General features: G+C 39.4%; 1 protein-coding gene across 6 annotated transcripts in view; it reads right to left on the bottom strand.

The window, feature by feature from the left end:
- SLC9B2 (solute carrier family 9 member B2) overlaps positions 1-19,957 on the bottom strand; it is a 59,286-nt gene extending 39,329 nt beyond the window's left edge. The window contains exons 1-3 of one of the 6 annotated variants that reach the window (XM_061164297.1): positions 19,868-19,957; positions 4,636-4,770; positions 3,805-3,982 (exon numbers count right to left, since the gene is read on the bottom strand). In XM_061164297.1, the coding sequence (XP_061020280.1) occupies positions 3,805-3,982; positions 4,636-4,725 (268 nt within the window). In that variant the 5' untranslated portion in view covers positions 4,726-4,770; positions 19,868-19,957. Of the gene's footprint in view, positions 1-3,804; positions 3,983-4,635; positions 4,771-18,514; positions 18,687-18,829; positions 18,954-18,999; positions 19,133-19,867 lie in introns of those variants that run through there. The other 5 variants (XM_061164294.1, XM_061164298.1, XM_061164295.1 and 2 more) reach the window with 5 other exon arrangements.
- Between the last annotated feature and the right edge of the window lie 1,692 nt (positions 19,958-21,649).

Here is a 21,649-nt window from a genome sequence, read left to right as displayed (position 1 = left end):
ACTCCAATACTTTGGCCACCTGATGCGAAGAACCGACTCACTGGAAAAGAGCCTGATGCTGGGAAAGATTGAAGGCAGGAGAAGGGGACGGCAGAGAATGAGATGGTTGGAAGGCATCACTGACTCTGTGGACATGAGTTTGAGTAAGCTCCTGGAGTTGGTGATGGAGAGGGAAGCCTGGCGTGCTGCAGTCCATGGGGTCACAAAGAGTCAGACACAACTGAGTAACTGAACTGACTGAACTAATAAACTAATTCATGTAGCAGAGCATGCTCTATTTCTTATGAAGATGTGTTGATAGCAAATTTTTAGTTTTATTTATCTGGAATTATCTTTATTCTCATTCTTAGGAGATAGCTTTTCCAGGTATACGATTCTAAGTCGAGAGTCACTTTCAGTCCCTTGAAAATATTACTCTTTGGTTTTCTGTCTTTCATTATTTTTTTTAAGCCTAATTTTATCTCTTTTAGGGAATTCTTTTTCTTTGGTTGTTTTTAAGATCTTTCTTTTCCTTTGATTTTCTGCAATTTCAGTATACATTAAGGAATGGCTTCCTTTTGGTTTGCTTAGGATTTATCCTTTTTATCAGTTCTGGAAAATTCTGTATTTCAAATATTTTATCTCCCTCATTCCTCCTAGTCTCTGTTTCTGGAACTATGACTAAATGTTTATACCCGCTTCACATTACTAACCCTAGTTTCACATTTCCCATCTTTGTGTTTTGCACTGTAGAGATCTATTTGCTAGTTAACCAATTTGCTTTTCACTTACTCTGCTGTCTAATCCATTTACTGTTTTAACTTTTAATTATTTTTCATTTCTAGAATTTTAATTTGGTTCTTAGTAAAATCTGTTCATTTTTACAGAGTTATATGTTTTATAGTCATATTTGCTATTTCTTCTTTAACTCCTTTGTAGATATCAGAAATATTTTATATTCTATTTTCTGATAATGAAAAAGTTTGAAATGTTTCCTTGTGCATTTGTTTGTGATTTTGTTGTTGTTGTTTGTTTGTTTTCTTGCAACAATGAACTCATCCTTGGAACTTTATCTTTGGGAATTGTTGGAGCCTTAGGTTAAATGAGTTTTCCCAGATAGGATCTGTATTTGCTTCAACCATTAGACACTACAATCTGGGACCACTTTTACATATATTTTCAGCTTGAGGTTCTTGTCTGTGAATTTGGAGCACAAATCAGAATGAAGTTACCCATTTTTAGGGGAGACTCTCCCCTCCCCCAGCCAGCACTACAGTTTAGACAGACAGGTTTAGTGACTGGGCCCCTATGCAGGGCAGGTTTACCTCATATACACCATCACACTGGTTCCAGTTTTGGGTGAGGGAAAATGACTTCTCCTATGATACTCTTCCCAACCTGGGCAGGCTCTAGCAAAGCCTCCTGTATCCTCACAGTTCTCAAAATGAATCTCAAGTTCACTGGTGTTTTCCAAAAGCCTCTGGAGTGAAGGCCAGCTAAGTGTTCATCTCTCCTAATTATACTTCGGTTTCGGGGTCTGATGACTTCCTGTTTTCTTGTCAGATAAAAGGTATATTTAAAAAGACTTATTGTTTTTAGATGTTTTCATTGGTATAAATTAGAGGATCGTTCCTTGAGCCTTATCTACACACTGCTAGAGATCAAGTCCAACGTCCCCCTTTTAAAACCCCTACATAATTGTTCCAGGTTTTCTAGGTTTATGATGCTATTACAAGATAACAAATAGGCCTTCAGAATTTCCCAACCAGTTATAGGGACTGAAATTTCTAACAGTTTTGGAAGTATAATGGGAAAGTAGGAATTGCCAGCTATTAATTTTATTTTATCACAGCAAAAACCCAGTTTTATACTAAATTCTGAAAGGTAGAATTAAGAGTTTTTTTACTTTGATACTACTTTAAAAAAAAAAAACCCTATAATTTTCCTTTTCCTTTCTTTTTTCTTTCCATTATATTCATAATGAAGTTCTAAATACATAGTAAATGTACATTCCTAAGGTTTCTCTGAATCATGTTTCATTCGGTTAATAATTTACTATCTATACTTTTGAAAAATAATATTTTCCCATGTAAGATTTACTCCTTTAAGAAGAATACTTTGTGTACTGAATACTTTGTAAGATTTACTCCTTTAAGAAGAATACTTTGTGTATTGAATACTTTGTGTACTGATTGCTTTAAAGCAATCTTGTCAGCCTCCGGAGCAGTAGTACAAGAACATAAATGAGAGCTGTTTATATATGATGAATCCTCATTTCTCAGGCAGCTTTATAGACAATGATTACAGACTTTTAAACAATTAGTCTCCAAGGGAATTCTGGGAGATCCAGTGGTAAGGACTGGCGCTTTCACTGCTGTGGCCCGGGTTCAATCCCTGGTCAGGGAACTAAGATCCTGCAAGCCATGCAGCTGAAAAAACAAACAAACAAAAAAACCCACAAAAACAAACAACAACTATCTCCTCCAAACCCCTCATCTTAAACAACCAAAATCAGTCTCCAAATCACACCATTCATGTATACCCTGCCCGAAGTGCAATCCATGTTTTTTGTACTGTAACTTTATCTTTGGGACTTGTTGGAGACTTAAATGTTTTAACTAGAAGTGTGCCATAACTTGAACAGAGAAAGTTAAAAAAAAAAATAACAAAAAGGACAGAAAGATTATTACATTATCTACTGCTTTCTCAACTAGTGTATATTTTGGAACCTGGTTTTCTCTACAAGTTTTAGATAAACTTTGAGATTTTTTTTTTCCTTAAGGTAGTTTAAAAACTTACCTAATTTCATTGAAAACATACTGGAGCCTGAAGTATCGTATAACATATTATGCTTGGCTTCCACTATCCTAGTTGAGAATGATAAAAATGTTTTTCAGACCTCATAAATGAAGTATAACTATAAAGAAGTGAGTCTGATTTTTCAGTAAACATACTTTGAGATCAACATATTTATTGGGGGAGGCCATATATTTACTCTAATGATACTGTCATCCCTCAAGGAAGTTTTTGAACCTGTCTTTAAATTTGTGTTTATAGACAAGTTTCAATCCCCTTCTCCTTTTTCCTACCATATTACACATCCTCCAATATACATATAATATAGATACATATGTACACATTCCCTTTGAACAAAAACAGCATTACTGAATCTGGACATGCATTTATTTACCAAACTGATACAATAATGTATGACTTGCCTCCAAAAACCACATCCATTCCTAAAAGACAAATAGATCCCAACCCTAACAACATTCAAAATAGTGCTGAGATAATACTTACCCCCCAAATTTTAGGAGCAGCAATAAGCTGAATTGGACACTAGGATCTTTACTTAAAAAAATGATGAATTCATTTGGAAGTAAAAACTGAGCTGCTTGCTCAAACATTACTGGCATTACTTAACAGTAATAACAACTAACATTTACGTAGTGCTTTTCTGTTTGTAAGTGATTTCTCAATCATTTTTCTCACTGAAAGCCTTACATAACCCTGTGAAATCCCTCAGACACAGAAAAGGTAGATGCGTTTGATCTCTGATCTCTCCCTCTTCCTACTAGCTGTAACAGTGGTGACAAGGCGCTCTTGAAAGCCCTGTGTTGAAGGTGGCAGAGCCTGTTAGCCTAGGACCCTGAAGGGCTATGAAGCAGAGTTACCTACAATTATAAGTGGTTCACCTTGTAGTTTTTATGTGAGAGAGAAGTAAACGTCTTTTTGTCCTTTAAGCCGTATTATTTTGGAATCAATCATTATAACAACCTTATCTTTTACCCTGTTGTTCTGAATTCATCCTTACCATGTACATACCATTTGTTATTACTCTAGCCAGTAAACCATGTGGAGGGCAAGCATGTGTTTGTCTTCGTCTTTGCAAATGATTTGGCTCAGCTGGTGTTTCTTGCACTTTTTCATTGCTATTCAGTAAGTTGCTTCCTTCTGTTGGTTCATTTCCATCTATACCTCTGAGGTTCATAACTGTTTCCTGCTGTGTTTAAAGCAATTAAAAAATTCTTACAACTATGTATTTACTGTACCTTTTTATAGTTACTGAGCCATCACATCACAAATCAAATTTCCGTTGCTAGAATCAAGGCTAACATTTTACAGGAGAAACAAACAGCTTCATTACTAGCTAATTGGTGAATGCTTGGAACAAGAACTATGTAAGGAGTACTTACCACTGAGTCAATATTTGCAGCATTATTGAGTCACATAAAATTTCATTATGTTTTTCAATACTGGGTTTAAAAATTAGCCTGTTTAAAACACAACTCAAGGCAATAGCTACTAAATATGTCAGAGTGATTCAGAAAGAGATAATCATCTGTGGTGAAAACAAGTTCATATTCATTCATTTACTTGAATTTTAAGCAATAAAGAAAGAGGAGGAAGAAACCAGCATCATTCTAGAGGTTAGGCTGGGAACATAAGGCATCTCACAGGCTCTCCATGTAGGGCCAGCTGCGGACTATCTGGGAAAACTGGTAATCACACCTACCAACAGTTTGGGGATTTAAGAATGGAGAGAGTTGTTAACTGAGTGACAGAGAAGGAACAGAATACAATTCTGTCAAGGATTTGGAAATATACAGTCACCACCTTAAGGAAACGGTTGGGATGTTTTACATTTGATCATACCTGTCTTCCTTGATATGAGGAGGCTGTGTGATTCACCTCTGTGGATGGTTCTGAATCTTCGTGTGCAGCTCTTTTATCTTGATTCCTCATGATTTATAATTAAGAATAAGATGATATAGGGAAGAGGAAGAAAATCTGTTTTGAAAGAGTATAGATATAGAATAGCAATGTGAGATTTAAATAAATTATTCAAATAGCAATTTGAGCAATTTAAATGAAGTACTTATTTTTCCCCTTTATGAATGGCTAAAATAGGTTAGACTATTCTTAACTTTCAACTGAATTTTTTTTATTACAATATATTTTCCTAATTTTTACCTTTTTATCTTTCTTGAAAAAGCCCTTGTTCACCATCATGTTTTTATATGATTTCTTTCCCACCCTGCTTTCTGAGCTGTACTTCAAATAATCCTAGTAATATTTCTGTTATATTCTCCTCTCTAATAGGTCATTTTGAAGCAGAAAAGGGGCAGGTAGCTTTACAATACTGACATGAGGAAATGAGGCACCAAAGAGAAATCTATGGATTCCATCATATTCAGAGAAACTACAGTCACTCATTCCTGCTTAGTTCTTATTTCAAAATTAAAGTAAAAAAAAAAAAATACAACACAAGATGGAGCAGCCACAATGTTTTAGACACTAATAAGTGTTAGGACAGTCTCTTGATAGTCACTTGGATAATGCAAATATTACCAAAACACATCCTTTGTTTTCTATAGGCTTACAATACACCCGCCCCTCCAAAAATCACTTATACGAAGTAACTAAAAAAACTGATAGGGCAGACCTATAATTGGTTTCATAAACACCCGCTTCAGTCTCTTCTCCCTTGGCCTCCCCTGCTATATAGGCTGAAAAGCCAAATATTCCAATTCCTATCTACTTCTGCAGCTAGAGGTGCCCACGTGTCATACTTCCATGTAATGAGATATCAGTGGGAGTCCCTGAGGAGGAATTTCATTCCCAAACAAATGAAAAGGCCTTTTGAGGATGATACCGTTTACTCTTTGCCCTCTCATATTTCTTTCTCCTTCTCAGAATGTCGATATACTACTTGGAGGGCCAACAGCCATCATTCAACCATGAGAATAGAAATTCCTATACCCAGGATAGTAGACAAGTAAGGAGGAGCTGGTTCCTTGATGACATCATGAGTTGTTGCGTCAGTCTTGGACTGCCAAGCTTTGGAGTAATTGTATAAATCACTATCAGTCAAATTTTTTTTTTCTATTAACAAAACTTATTACTAATGCAACAAGTATGATGAGTATTATAATAGAGGTACAAACTATAAGTTTGACAGAACCAAAGAGAAAATTATGTGAGAGAAGGGAAAATCTAAGTCAATATACACAGAAGTGTCTAATATGTGGTAGACATTCATGACCAAGGATTAATCAGGACCCCTGCCTCAAGGAGTCATTCCCTGTTTAACAAAATGCAAGATGTTTGCATTTAAAATTTCAAAGAAAATTATATTCTTTCCACCATCACAACCATCACCACCATTTTTCTTCCTCACAAAACACAATGTTGGCCACAATGGCATCTCAAAAAGCTTCAGTCTGATTTTTTATTATATATTATATAATGCTTCCCTGCTGCTCAGTGGTAAAGAATCTGCCTGTAATGCAGGAGACACATACAGGAGACGAGGGTTCAATCCCTGGGTCAGGGAGATCCCCTGGAAGAGGAAATGGCAACCCATTTCAGTATTCTTGCCAGTATTCTTGGGAGAATCCCATGGACAGAGGAGCCTGGCAGGCTACAGTCCACGGGGTTCCAAAAGGGCACGATATGACTTAGCATCTAAACAGCAACATAAACTATATATAATAAATTATATTTATATAATAAATACACATATATAAAAGATATATTATATATGTATATATAGGTTTTACAATTTAAATACTTTAAAATTTAGATTCATAGTGAGAAAGAATGGCATTTTGACAGGAAAATGTGAGTTCAGAGAACCCTTGTCTTACAGGCACAGAGGCATAAATGCCAGTGGAATGTAAGGGAAAACTCTTGAAGCATGTGGTGGGAGGCTGTGAGTAACGGGGAGATGAGGTTGGAGAGTTAGGACTCTGTATCCTGAACCAGGGTACTTGGCCTTCACCTTCTGTTGAGAATGACCCCCTAATATAGTAAGTGATGAGGCCTACTGGCTCTGGATTTGGACAAACCTGGGTCTGAAGTCCAGCTCCCTCATATACCAAATTTCTTAGCCTCTTTGTAAGGACTTCCCTATCCAAAAAATGGAGACAAGAGTAGTTCCAACCATGCACATGGTAGGCATTCAACAGTATTGGTTATTATCCACTCATACTCTTCCTTCCTAATTATCACAAATCTCTAAGATTCTTTTTGCTTTTCCTATTATAGCAGAACAAAGTCTCCCCAGTCTTGAAGAACTGACAACATAATCCCATTGACTTTCTTTGATCATGCTTTTAACGTCTTTCTTTCAAGGCCAACTTCTTGGTTAGGGGGTGTAACACTCACTACTGCCATTTCTTCACCTTTCTCATGAGTAGAACTCCATAACAACTCCTGAGCAGTGATTAGATGCTATAAAATGTGAGGATAAATATCTTTTCCACAAGGGATATTCACAGTTTTGGCCAGCCACACATGTTTCTCCATTGCTTTTGGTAAGAGCACACTAATTTTCTCTTGTGGAATCCACGCCTCCTCTATTCCGTCTCTGTACGGTTCATGTGAGACTGTTATGCTACCCTTCCCAATCCCCATGCTCCCCCAGTGCTCCAGAAATGAGGACAGCCTTGGCCAATGAGGGAACCTCTTCCCTGGTGACCTTGACAGGTTCAGGCATGAACATGTGACCCATACCTGGCAAATGAGAGTCAGATTTAGGGTGTTTAGTGGAGCCACTAAGAAAGAGCTTTCTTTCTGTTGGGGATGCCAAGCCCAGGCTCGCTGATGACAATCCTTGGTACAAGAAAAGCCTTCTAAAGTATGAAGTAACTAGCCACAAGGCAAGCAGGGTCTTACTATGGAAAGTCAAAAAGAGAAAGCTCTAAATTAACAATTACATGGTTGATGCATCTGGGAACAGCTGCTTTTCAGTTAGGTGAACCAATAAATTTCTTACCAGCTGGCTTTCTGAAACTTGCCTTACTTGCCTTACTGAGAACTTTAAGTTCTCAGTAAAAATTTTCATACCCAAATTGGCCCTGAAGGAGCCCCTGTATACTAACATGTGTTTAGAAAGATGTTTTTACATTTTCATGAAAATGAAAAGAAAATAATGTATGTGGAAATGTTTAGTTTTAAAAGGCACTAAAATATACAGTACAGCTTAGCGGTTTTCTTTAAAGATAATGTTAAAAGAAATAAAAATTTAGCATTTAATAAAATAGGTATCCATTACTCAGAAAATTAAGTGAAACGTTTTCTTCTTTAATGATACTAATTAAATGAAATACTACATTTAAAGGACCTTAATTTCTCTTATAATATTTACTTATTTATTTGGCTGCTCCAGGTCTTAGCTATGGCACTCGGGAATTTTGATCTTTAGTTGCGGGCATGCAAACTCTTAGTTGTGGCATGTGGGATCTAGTTCCCAGACCAGGGATGGAACCCAGGCCCTCTGCATTGGGAGGGCGGAGCCTTAGCCACTGGATCACCAGAGAAGTCCCCCTAACTGTTTTTTGTATTCATGGAAGTCTTTAAAAGTCTTTGGGCTCAGTGAAGTTTCAAAAGAGTTATTTAGAACTATTCTGAGATGCTGGGTGTCTGAAATGGAAAAATTTTAAAGTGAGGAAATATGGAGAAACACAATGGCTTCTCAGGCTTCCCAAATGGCTCAGTGGTAAAGAATCCACCTGCTAATACAGGAGCCTCAAGAGACATGGGTTTGATCCTGGGTTGGGAAGGTTCCCTGGAGGAGGAAATGGCAACTTAATCCAGTATTCTTGCCTGGAAAATCCCATGGACAGAGGAGCTTGGCAGGCTACAGTCCATGGGGTCACAAAGAGTCAGACACAACTGAACTGACTGAGTGCGCACATATGCAGATGGGTTCTAAGTAACTCAAAGTTGCTCATAGTTTGATGGAATAAGAAAAGTTGGGAAGGCCTTTAGAAATTACCTTGTCTGATATCTTTCATATTTAAATAAGAAAGTTAAAGCCTAGAGAAACTAAATAATTTTCGCTAATGAATACAGCTAATATCTACCAGGCTCCATAGAAAAATGATAAAAATTTGTGAAATGCGATAGTTCTTTAATCTGTATCTCTGACTTTATGTCATTTCTACTAAATCACTACATTATTTTACTCATACATACCTATAGTTTATTATAAGTTTGAAAACACAATTTACAAGCAAATAAAAATATTTAAACGTTCTATCATATTATGTTCAGCTTTACTTTTTTCCAATGTTATAAATGTTACAAACAAATTTTTTAAAAACAAAACTTTTTTACTAATCCATTTAAATTGCACACCATTGGTAACAAAATAAATAAGAACTTTTATTTTATTCTCTTGACAAATATTGTTTATATATTTTGAATGATCAGTTAACTGGCAGGTGATAACTCACCCTTAAACATGACTTAAGATTTTAAGAATTAAGGAACTTCCATTTAAAAAATCCAGTTCAAATGAGATGGTTTGAGAGATTTTTGTATATCACAGAATCACACTGAGAACTACAAAGGCAAGGTATACTTTAGATAAATACTAAAAGGTCCCACACACAGAAAAAGACGTTTTTCCTGTTTCTCAATCAGGCTTTTACTTTATTCAGACTGATACACAATCTGTAAACCATACAAGAAAAACACACATTTTTCATCAAATGGTAAAATTTTATAAATTTCATAAATTCAGTAAAAAATGTTAATCAAATTTTTCTGTCTCAAATACAGATTTCAGTAGAAGAATGAGGCATGACCTAAGCCCAAGGTCAGGACTGTTAGGAGCACTGTGACTGCCCACTTATTTGTAGGTTAGCAGGTCACGTATTTTCTAAAAACACATGCAAAGGCTATTGGCTACTCATGTCTCTCTTCAGAAAGTGAAAGTGTTAGTTGTCCAGTTCTTTGTGATCCCATGCACTGTAGCTCACCAGGCTCCTCAGTCCATGGGATTCTACAGGCAAGAATACTGGTGGGGTATCTATCCCCTTCTCCAGGGGATCTTCCCAACTTCAAACCCAGGTCTCCTGCACCGCAGGCAGATTCATTACCGTCTGAGCCATCAGGGAAGCCTCCTTTTTAGCATTCCCGGTATACAGAATTTCCTCCAGGACTGATGCACATACTCAGAAACTATGTTAGTTTACTTTGAGATTTATTTTGCAGTATTAGGCACATATGCCACCAAAATCACAGAACCATGGATTTCAAAGGAACAACATCTTTAGCCGTTCCTCCAAACTTGAGAGGAAACTGAAGGTTAAGAATAGTAGATCAAGAATATGAACAGTACTGTCTGTTAACAGTAGTTGCCTTTGGGGAAGGAAATGGAATTGGTGGAATTTTATTTTTATTCTGTTTCTTTATTGTTAGTATTTTTACAATAAGATTTTAAAATGTAATTTAAAACACATTTAAAAAGAATTTGGGCAATTCTTGGAGCTTTAGAGAAAGGAAAATGGTACAACTTCCCTTGGTAATAATATGTTTCATAGATAGAATCTGGTAATTTGATTTTAGGTAACTGAATCCCACCTGCCACAATATAAGATAATTTTTTTGTTTCTGCAGTTTTCAAAGAAGATGAGGAAACTGCCTAGAATCCTCTACAGCAGTTTTCAAGTATTTTTGAGGTCAGAGATCCTTTATCAAATGAAACCTTATCCTGAAGTCCAACAAATGGGGTAGATAAAAGTGGAGTTGAAGGAGCTCTGTCCTCTCACCCTTGTTCTTCCTGGCAAGTGAAGCACACTTTGAAAACCACTCTGTAAATACACTTCCATATACACAAAGAGGTTTGTTAAATCAGTCTTTTTTTCAGGTTATTGTATTAATATAAATGTTTAGAAGTACTTTCTATAATGTTTCAGAAAAAATAAAAGAGCTTTCAACTTGCAAATGTCCATAGGTTCATGCTCAAATAAAATACACTTACTGCTATCAACTGAATTACTGCTGAAAAATCATTACATGGATAAAGACTGGTTGTTCTTGTTATTTTCTGTCTGCGGTATGGACAGGCCAACATTGTGTTGAGAATCTACATATACTGCTGGAGTACTCTATATGTTGTATTCATGCATTTGAAAAAGTATCTCTATTCACTAAGTACTCCATAATGATTATCATAAAAATCTACCTTTGGTGTTCCACCCATTTATGTGTTAAAAGCATAGCGTTTCCATCTCATACAGTATTTCCATGTAGAACATATCAAAACTTTCTAATTTCTGGACTCTGCTAACCAACTCTGATCTAATGTTCATTTCTCATCAGTGAGAAGCTCAGATCAAGTGAAGAGAAGGGCTTAAAATGTCGTTGCCAATTACTGAAAAGACTCAGAATATCTCCTTGAATAAGAACTCCCTTATTAGAAAGTATTAAGTGTGCCAACCACATGAGACCAATTTATCAAAAGAAAACAACTACTATTCTATTTGGTTAACTGATAGGGTGACTTGATTGAAACATCATGAAGTAACATATTACTTCTCATAAGGAATAAAGGGAAATTATCCCTGGGGAAGAAGGAATCTGATATCTGCTTCTCTTTTTAAAAAATCCTTCCACCCAAGGGCAAATATATTTAATTAAAAGTTTAAAATATTACTTGTAGGCTTACTAAAATGAAAATTGCCAGACACTAATCTCCCGAAGCGTGGCAACATGACTTACCACCGACCTAAGAGCCATTGTTCAGGTATGCCTGTGGCTCCCTTCCCCACCCCTAGGAATAAATTAGAACTGGTCTAAATCAGCCTGTTACATCAGGCCTCTTTGCCAGCCGTTGGTTTAGGACAGAGTATGATTCATTTCTTGCCAATGAAAGTTGTGGGCAAGGCTGTTGGGGACTATTGGATAAGAGTTTCCTTCCTGATATAAAGGCAGAGAGGCCAGAGAAGAACGCCTTTCTCCTTTTGTCTTGTGTGTGTGTGTATGTGTGTGTTAGGGGGGAGGATGAAGCTGTGGATGGGGGACTGTGTTTCTTGGAATTTTAGCAGCTATAATTTACCCATGAAGAAAAAGTCAAGATTAGTTCAGCAGTGGCCATAGGACTGGAAAAGGTTAGTTTTCATTCCAATCCCAAAGAATGTTCAAACTACCACACAATTGCACTCATCTCACATGCTAGCAAAGTAATGCTCAAAATTCTCCAAGAACTTCCAGATGTCCAAGTTGGACTTAGAAAAGGCAGAAGAACCAGAGATCAAATTGCCAACATCTATTGGATCACAGAAAAAGCAAGAGATTCCAGAAAACATCTATTTCTGCTTTATTGACTTTGCTAAAGCCTTTGACTGTGCAGGTCACAACATACTGTGGGAAATTCTTAAAGAGATGGGAATACCAGACCACCTTACCTGCCTTTTGAGAAATCTGTATGCAGGTCAAAAGGCAACAATTAACCAGACATGTAACAACGGACTGGTTCCAAATTGGGAAAGGAGTAGTCAAGGCTACACATTGTCACCCTGTTTATTTAACTTATATGGCAGAGTATGTCATGAGAAATGCTGGACTGGATGAAGCACAAGCTGGAATCAAGGCTGCCAGGAGAAATATCAATAACCTCAGATATGCAGATGACACCACCCTTATGGCAGAAAGTGAAGATGAACTAAAAAGCCTCTTGATGAAAGTGAAAGAGGAGAGTGAAAAAGCTGACTTAAAACTCAACATTCGGAAAACTAAGATCATGGCATCCAGTCCCATCACTTCATGGCAAATAGATGGGGAAACAATGGAAACACTGACAGACTTAATTTTGGGGCTCCAAAATCACTGCAGATGGTGACTGCAGCCATGAAACTAATAGACTCTTGCTCCTTGGAAGAAAAGCTACGACAAACCTAGACAGCATATTAAAAAGCAGAGACATTACTTTACCAACAAAGGTCTGTCTAGTCAAAGCTATGGTTTTTCCAGTAGTCATGTGCAGATGTGAGAGCTGGACCATAAAGAAAGCTGAATGCCAAAGAACTGATGCTTTTGAACTGTGGTGTTGGAGAAGACTCTTGAGAGTCTCTTGGACAGAAAGGAGATCCAACCAGTCCATCCTAAAAGAAATCATTCCTGAATATTCATTGGAAGGACTGATGTTGAAGCTGAAGCTCCAACACTTTGGCCACCTGCTGTGAAGAACTGAGTCATTGGTAAAGACCCTAATGCTGGGAAAGATTGAAGGTGGGAGGAGAAGGGGACGACAGAGGATGAGATGGTTGGCTGGCATTACCCACTTGAAGGACATGAGTTTGAGCAAACTCCGATAGTTGGTGATGGACAGGGAAGTCTGATGTGCTGCGATCCATGGGGTCGCAAAGAGTTGGACATGACTGAGCAACTGAACTGAACTGACAGAGCTCATAGAAAGCAACCTGGACCCTGATATCAATGTGCTACAAACCCTGGATCCACTCACCTTCATATATCTCATCATATGAGAAAAGAAGCTGGTATTTTTGAAGACAGCTTTGGCTGAATATCCTGTTACTTAGCCCAAAGCATCCTAACCAATACAACAGGCGACTGTTGCAGAGCCAGCTTTGAGAAGCTCAGGAAAGGAGCAGTGATGGGGAACCTTTGGCCTATACGTGTCTCCCTACCTTCCTGATCTTCATAGAGGATGAATAGACAAGCACTGCCTTTGTATTATTGAAATTTCTCAACAAATATCTAGAAAACTACATTTCAATAGCTAAAAATCAGAGCCAAGTTTTTTAGCACCATTTTTTTTTGTCATTAGAGATTACACAGCTTGTCATTTTATATATATTTTTTCTGTCCTATCCCTGAAGTTTAGTTGTAATATTTGAATACTGAATTTTAAAAAGTTAGGTTTATAAACATTTGATTGTTTTCTAAACTACTCATGAAGTAAATAAAACAAGAGCAACAAAAATGCCACTACCATCGCTAAGTTTAAAGTTTCATCGTCTAAAGTTTCATATTTTACTTTCTCTATTTGGTAAAATTCTACTAGTCATTCTCACAACTCAAATGCCACCTTCCCGATCAGTATTTCCTAACTTCACATAGACTAACTCTGTCCCTTTTTATCCCTGAGGACTCATTCATTCATTCAATAAACATTTATTAAACTCTTATTATGTTCCAGCCCTTGTGTTGAGGATTTGAAATGTAAATTGTTCCTATACTCAAAGGCTGCTACCTAGTCAGAGAATGACAGTTCCTTTCCTAGGCAACCATCACGGAGTGTGTTAAGTTCTGATTTTAGGCACACAGGAAAAGCAACCCCATCTTTTCACAATCACTGAAGTTCATCAGACTTTGACTGGGTCTCTATGGTGTGTAACGCACAGAGATATAAAGATGACTTAGATGCAGTCTCTTCTTCTTAAGAAAGGGACAAAGATTGCTATGTGCTCACCAGACCTGTTTCCTCTGCTGCCTGGGCACACAGATAGCTGGCATTTCCCAGCCTCCCTTGCAGGCCAGTTTGCCAAGTCCCCGAGTCTGGCAGGGGGATATGGGCATCAATGATGTATTGTACTTCCATTGCTGTAAGAAATTTCCCATGTAATCCTCCACGTGTTCTCTCTTTTCCTGTTCATTTCCTAGAAACTAAGGACTCCAAGGCCTTAGGGGATGGCAAAACCATAATATAAAAAGAGTGAGGGTTCCTGAAATCACTGAGTAGAATGCCACCAGCTGAACACCTGGTTAGATTTTATATGAGTAAGAATTAAGTTTCTACTGTGTTAAGTTACTGAGGTTTTGGAGATTATCTGTTATAGCAGTGAGTGCCACCGTAAGGTCATTTAATTATAATGTAAGAAGTGCAGGCATAGAGTTAAACAGGGGAGAGGAGATACTGCCTTGCTTGGCTCATACCTGAATCAGCCTTGAAAAATGACTTAATCTCATAAAGAAAATAAAGACCATCACAGGCAGAGAAAACACATGATTAAAGGATAAGGGGTGAAAAGAAAAATACATATAGGGAAGTTTGTGCATACCAATGCCAATGAGAGCATAATGAGCATAATATGCAAAATATGGAGTGGTCAGAGGAAAATGGACATGAAAACCCTGAATGTGAATCCTTGTGTGAATTAGTGAATCCTCCTAATTGGGCTATTTAGGTAGTTACTCAGTCAATCTGGATCATTTTCTTCATCTGCAAAATGGTGACAATGCCTATGTCACAGAAAATTTTAAACCAGTACTAAGTACATCATGGAGTCCCCCCAAATTCCCCCAGTACTTTATCTTTCTTTTATAAGATTTTCCTTGAGAAAGCTGCACACATGTGCTGTGATGAAGAACATAGATAAGAGACACTAGTAAATTCACACCTTTCATTCCTCCTTGTGAACTACAGAAACATTAATAGATTCCTAAAAAAAACTACGCTTCTGCGCTGTTGCAGCCTGGCGCTCTCGGTCGCAACATCTATTTCTGCTTTATAGACTATGCCAAAGCCTTCGACTGTGTGGATCACAATAAACTGTGGAAAATTCTGAAAGAGATAGGAATATCAGACCACCTGACCTGCCTCTTGAGAAACCTGAATGCAGGTCAGGAAGCAACAGTTAGAACTGGACATGGAACAACAGACTGGTTCCAAATAGGAAAAGGAGTACATCAAGGCTGTATATTGTCACCCTGCTTATTTAACTTATATGCAGAGTACATCATGAGAAACGATGGGCTGGAAGAACCACAAGCTGGAATCAAGATTGCTGGGAGAAATATCAATAACCTCAGATATGCAGATGACACCACCCTTATGGCAGAGAGTGAAGAGGAACTGAAAAGCCTCTTGATGAAAGTGAAAGAGGAGAGTGAAAAAGTTGGCTTAAAGCTTAACATTCAGAAAACTAAGATCATGGCATCTAGTCCCATCACCTCATGGGAAATAGATGGGGAGACAGTGGAAACAGTGTCAGACTTTATTTTTTGGGCTCCAAAATCACTGCAGATGGTGATTGCAGCCATGAAATTAAAAGATGCTTACTCCTTGGAAGGAAAGTTATGACCAACCTAGATAGCATGTTAAAAAGCAGAGACATTACTTTGCCGACAAAGGTCCATCTGGTCAAGGCTATGGTTTTTCCAGTGGTCATGGATGGATGTGAGAGTTAGACTGTGAAGAAAGCTGAGCGCTGAAAATTTGATGCTTTTGAACTGTGGTGTTGGAGAAGACTCTTGAGAGTCTGTTGGACTGCAAGGAGATCCAACCAGTCCATCCTAAAGGAGATCAGTCCTGGGTGTTCATTGGAAGGACTGATGTTAAAGCTGAAACTCCAATACTTTGGCCACCTCATGCAAAGAGTTGACTCACTGGAAAAGACCCTGATGCTGGGAGGGATTGGGGGCAGGAGGAGAAGGGGACGACAGAGGATGAGATGGCTGGATGGCATCACCGACACGATGGGCATGAGTTTGAGTAAGCTCCGGGAGTTGGTGATGGACAGGGAGGCCTGGCATGCTGCGATTCATGGGGTCACAAAGAGTCGGACACACCTGAGCAACTGAACTGAACTGAACTGAAAAAAACCACAAAGAGTTTTCATTTATATTGGCCAGATATACTTAATAGCTTTATGCACACATGCGTGCTAAGTCGTTTCAGTCTTGTTTGACTCTTTATGACCCTATGGACTGTAGCCTGCCAGGCTCCTCTGTCCATGGGATTTTCTAAGCAAGAATACTGGAGTGAGTTGTCATGCCTTCCTCCAGGGGATCTTCTAGACCCAGGGATCGAACCCAAGTCTCTTACCTCTCCTGCTTTGGCAGGTGGGTTCTTTACCACTAGCACCACCTAGGAAGCCCTAACAGCTCTCTATAAGGCTGTTAAAAACTCTTCAGAACTCATCACAATTGCACTCTCCTTAGCATTCATCACCCATGACTACAAAGAATGCTAGCTCATTACGCAAGTGCATATACAGGTAGCTCCATCTCCCTGCACACCATGCTCCTACGCTTTATGTGATGAGAGATGTAAATTCTTTTCCCCCAGAGGAAAAATCTATTTTATCATTAGGGTTTGTGTGCCAAGCAAGGACCAGTGGTCTCCCAATTATTAACAGGACTAGCGGGGACTTCCCTGGTGGTCGGATGGCTGACTCCACACGCTCCCACTATAAGGGGCCTAGCTTTGGTACCTGATCAGGGAACTATACCCCACATGCAGCAATTAGGAGTTAGCATACTGCAACTAAAGATCCAGCGTGTCTCAACTAAGACCTGGCACAGTCTAATAAATAAGTATAAAATAAAATAATCTTCGTATAAAGAAACAAACAAAAAACCAGAACTAATGAACCAGATAGTGAGCAATCTCTTGTTATATAACATACTCTGAGACTCTTTTAAATGAAGAAATGTTTTCCCTTATACTTGTCAAACAAGAGACTTCAGAGATAGTCTATTCTATGAGTAACAAACTCAAATTCCTTGAGGGGCCAACTCGAATGTGGGGTTCTATAGAAACGAGAGAGAACGGGATCCAACTGAAGGCATTCAAATCACTGTCAGCCCCCGATCTCATCTCGTGGTTTCATTCCCCATCTAAAGAAACTGAAGAGATTAGGTTCAGCTGACTTTTGGAGGCTACATAGTAAACATATTATGCAGGGTTGAGCGGAAAACAGAAACCATGCCAAGTATTTTAAGCCAAAAGAGATTTTATAGAAAGAATTAGGTGACTTGGCGAAAGGCTGGAGATTGTTGAAAGGGTCTTGGCTGGGCCTCCAGGAGTAACTTCTAGAACACCAGTGGATGAGGCACTGGGGAATATACTATTTTTGGCACAATTGGGAGCAACCTTGGAGTTCAAGAACATACTGCAGCTCTGACCCTGAGAAGCTGGGATCTGGAAGCTTATCTGGGCCAGGAACTCAGAATCTGTTCTCTACCTCCCTGCGCTGCCTCCTGATAGCCAGAAAGCTGACGATTCAATATGGCATGCTGAGACTGGTTACTCTAAGTCCCTCCCCACACACACTGGCATCTCCTGCACCTTCCGTGCCAACAGAAAAGAGCCAAAAAAATATCAGGGAGACTGTCTGTCTCATCTCTGCCTCTGAGATCTCAGACAAACCATCCAGAAGTCTAATTCACATCCAGAACTCTAAATGGACCGGAGTCTGAGAAATGTTTTCAGCTTTCCAGTTTCTCCTGCTCAGGAAGGAATGCTAGCAGCAGGTAGGAATGAATGTGAGTGCCAAACTGCCATTCCCAGCACAGCAGCTTTCCGTGTCGGCCCCAGGAATCAGGGCCCCACCGCTGACTTGTCCCCATCATACCTTCTATGGAAAGCCCCCAAAAGCAAAAATCTAGTCAGTAGGGCTGTAATTCTAAAGACCTCACGCTAAAAAATATGTGAACGGGTCATTTTATTTACATCATTAGGTACAGGGTAAATCACACTACCTAATTTACTTGTTAGGTATATTCTGACCCATTGGATTTTGAGCTGCTGAATGGGAGAGACTGTATTTAATTCATATTTGTATCTCCTGTCCCCAGGTCTGCCTGGCCCAGAGAAGATGCACAGGCATTTGCTGAATTGAAATGTTTTACTATTGACTCACTAATAAAAACAGTAAACCGGAATTTCATGAGCTACAGGATAGCAGCAATAGTATCAGGAGGCGGGCCCGCTACAGAGGCAAGGGGGTTTTCGTTTTTCAGAAGAAACAGATGTAGATCTCGCTAAACAAGGTACCTGCTGTCTCTGTCCACTGGTGTCTTGGATTTCTCGATGGGATGCTAAAGTTAGTGGTGTCTTCCCATTATGAGTCTTTTGGGGCAACAAAATACACCAGAGTCCAGGGTGAGATTACAAGGATGCCATAAGAAGCTGATGCCTGATAAGTAAAATACAGCCACCGACTCAGCGTGAGTTCTGAGCAGGGGCTTATTTATATTCCCCAATCAGCAGGATCTGATTAGTCTCAGCACATCAGGGGTGCTGGCTAACCTAGGTTAGCACCCCCAACAACGTCTGGTGGATCTGAGAACAAAAACAAGAAAAACTTACTCCAGTAACAACAACGGTAGACAGACACACACAACCAGCCAGCCAACCAGCCTCCACGCCGTGTACAACCAGAAGGTGCCGGGCGTTCGCTCTCCGCGTCCGGCCCCGCACAAAGCTGCAGCCGCGGCGCCGCTTTAATTTACACTCACTGCCCTCCAGGGGGTACTCACCTCGCGCTCTCAGGATCCGGCACCCGGCTCAGCCCGGTAGATTAGAAAAGGGGCTCGCAGGTCTGCGGGGAAGCCAGGTGGAGCGAGTTTCCTGCTGGCGCATCGCCACACCGGCGCCGAGGCTGCAGTTATTTAAGATAACGGGGCTGCGCGGCCCCACCCCGCCCCGCCCGCGGCGAGGGCGGTCCCGGGAAGGAGGCCGGGCGCCGGCTGGGTGGACCCCGCAGGGAGCCCGCACGGCGGCCACTCCAGCGTCCTCCGCGGGCCTGGGGCCGCAGGGCGCGGATGCACGGCTTGGCTCTGGGCCCGGAGAATCGCAAGTCCACACCCCGGGACCCTGGAGCGGTGCCGCGCGGGTGGCGGCCTCGCTGGCCCCTGGGGACCGGGCAGCCGCTGTCTCCCTGGGAGGCCGCGGGTTGGCGGCCCAGCGTGCGCCGACCCCGGCGATGACGAGCTCCCGGCGGAGGACGCGCAGCGCTGCCGCCGCAGAGTCGGCAGTGCGGCCTGCGCAACCGATAGCTGGCTTAGCATTCCCATCTACATTCTGGATTTTCACTCCACCTTTTTAGTTGTGTTGTTTAGAAGTGTCTTCTCAGGTGGGGCGGGTGAACCTCTGTTCAGATGACCGATTAAGTGGATGAAAGACTTGTCCTCTCCCTTTTATGGCTTCTTCAACATTTGCCCTTCTTGCTGTGTTGTTTCAGATTTTTACGTTCCAAATCAACATCCATTTAATTCTGCCTTCTATTTCCGTGTCTTCCTTTCCTCTATATTTTCCTTCCCCTTCTCTTCCACCTAATTGTGTGTATATGCGCCGGTGCCCCTTTCAGAGTAATTTTTATTTCTTTCAGAAATAAAATTGTCTTACCCGTTTTTCACTCCTTTAAGCAACGGCCAATTTTAGTCTCCAACAGCCAGAAACCATTCATGCTTCTTTCTTAGGCCCTCATTTATGGAGAGAAGGATGAACCTAGATTCCATCTAATAGACATCTAAAGTGACTATATTCCTAAATGAACTCTTACTCTCTGAAACCTTGCAAAAGTTTCCTGTGACACCCAGCTTCCTCTTAGCATAGGAATGAAATATATTTTTCCTTTTCTTTCAATCGCATGATCATTGATGTATCACCCAATTTGATTAGCACAGCTTTGGAGAACATTGAATTTTGGGGCTGGTTTTTGCTTTTCTATTGTTTATAATGTTCTATAGTTTACAGTTGTGAGTTTCCCTGGTGGTGCAGTGGTAAAGAATCTGCCTGCAATGCAGGAGACACAGGTTCGATCCCTGGGTCCGGGGGATCCCCTAGAGGAGGGACTGGCAACCACTCCAGTGTTCTTGCCCGGGAAATCCCATGAACAGAGGAGCCTGGCAGGCTGCAGTCCATGGGGTCACAAAGAATCCGACAGGACTTAATAACTGAGTAGGCATGCATGCTTATAGTTATCTCTGGGAAAACAAAGTCTGAGGGAGCATTTGTTAATATTTAGAATCCATTTTGTAGTATTCATCATGTATTTATTTAGAATTCATGTTTTCATAGCTTACATATAATGTATACTGACTCAGAGCATTAAGTAGATAGTTCATAACATACTTAAAAGCTTCAGTGTTCCATTACTTCACTTGATAATAAGTTATAACATTCTGATTACATTACATCAAAAGAAACCCAAGTCATTTGGCTCAATTCTGTAATTTTACAAAGCAGAAAACTAAAATTGAAGATAAATTGGATGACCTGGGGTCTAGGTAAAAAACCAAGCTATATGTGCTCCAGTAGTGGAATACCTGGACTAGACCCCTAAAGCAAATCTTATAATCAGTGGATTCTTCAGGCATGCTAGTCAAAATATCCTTTGCTTTCAGGTTTAACTCACCCTCATCAACTGCATGTTCTGCTTCATATATACAATTTTAACCTTTATTTAACCTGTTATTGTCCATTTCAAAATTTTCCTTGTTAATATTTACAGTTATAAGACAAAAGATTAAGAATCACTGCTCATTTACTGAGATCTATAGGTGCATCATACATATCATTTGGTCTTCTGAGCTAACAACAAATAAAGTACAAACATAAAACTCTAAAACTAAAAGAACAAGAAAAAACTTCTCCCTAATAGTATGTTATGGAATTATTTTCTATGGATTTATATTGAAACGTTTATTTTCTTTAGTTTTGTTTCTTGTTATATAATTTATTTCTATTTATTCATCCATAAACTATTTCTAAGTTTCATGTTCTCTTATCTGCTATGTCAGAATTTGGTGAGGAAATCTATATTTAATCTAAAAAATATCCCCCAAAATAGAAATACTGTAAATTAGTTAACTATATGTTTATTATGCCCATGTCAAATATTGCTTTTTTTTAATAAAGATTTTTTAGTTAGACTAAAAAAAGTACTAAGAAAAGTGATGGCAACCATTAAGTATAAATACCTATGATTATTTTTCTTTTACATAACAGATCAACAATATGTAGTCCTGAACCTAAAACCCTTTAAGTGTTGGTTACTGAGGCCAAACTCCTTTATACCTTTCGTGTTCATTTATAATGGTGTAAAATTTTAAAATGAGTACCCACATATAGATCAATGCGGAACTGTACAAAAATATCTGAATGTTGGGAAATAGAAATAAAGTA

Source organism: Dama dama, chromosome 17, assembly GCF_033118175.1.
Source record: "Dama dama isolate Ldn47 chromosome 17, ASM3311817v1, whole genome shotgun sequence".
Lineage (NCBI taxonomy): Eukaryota > Metazoa > Chordata > Mammalia > Artiodactyla > Cervidae > Dama > Dama dama.
This window is presented reverse-complemented; position numbering and strand designations above follow the sequence as displayed.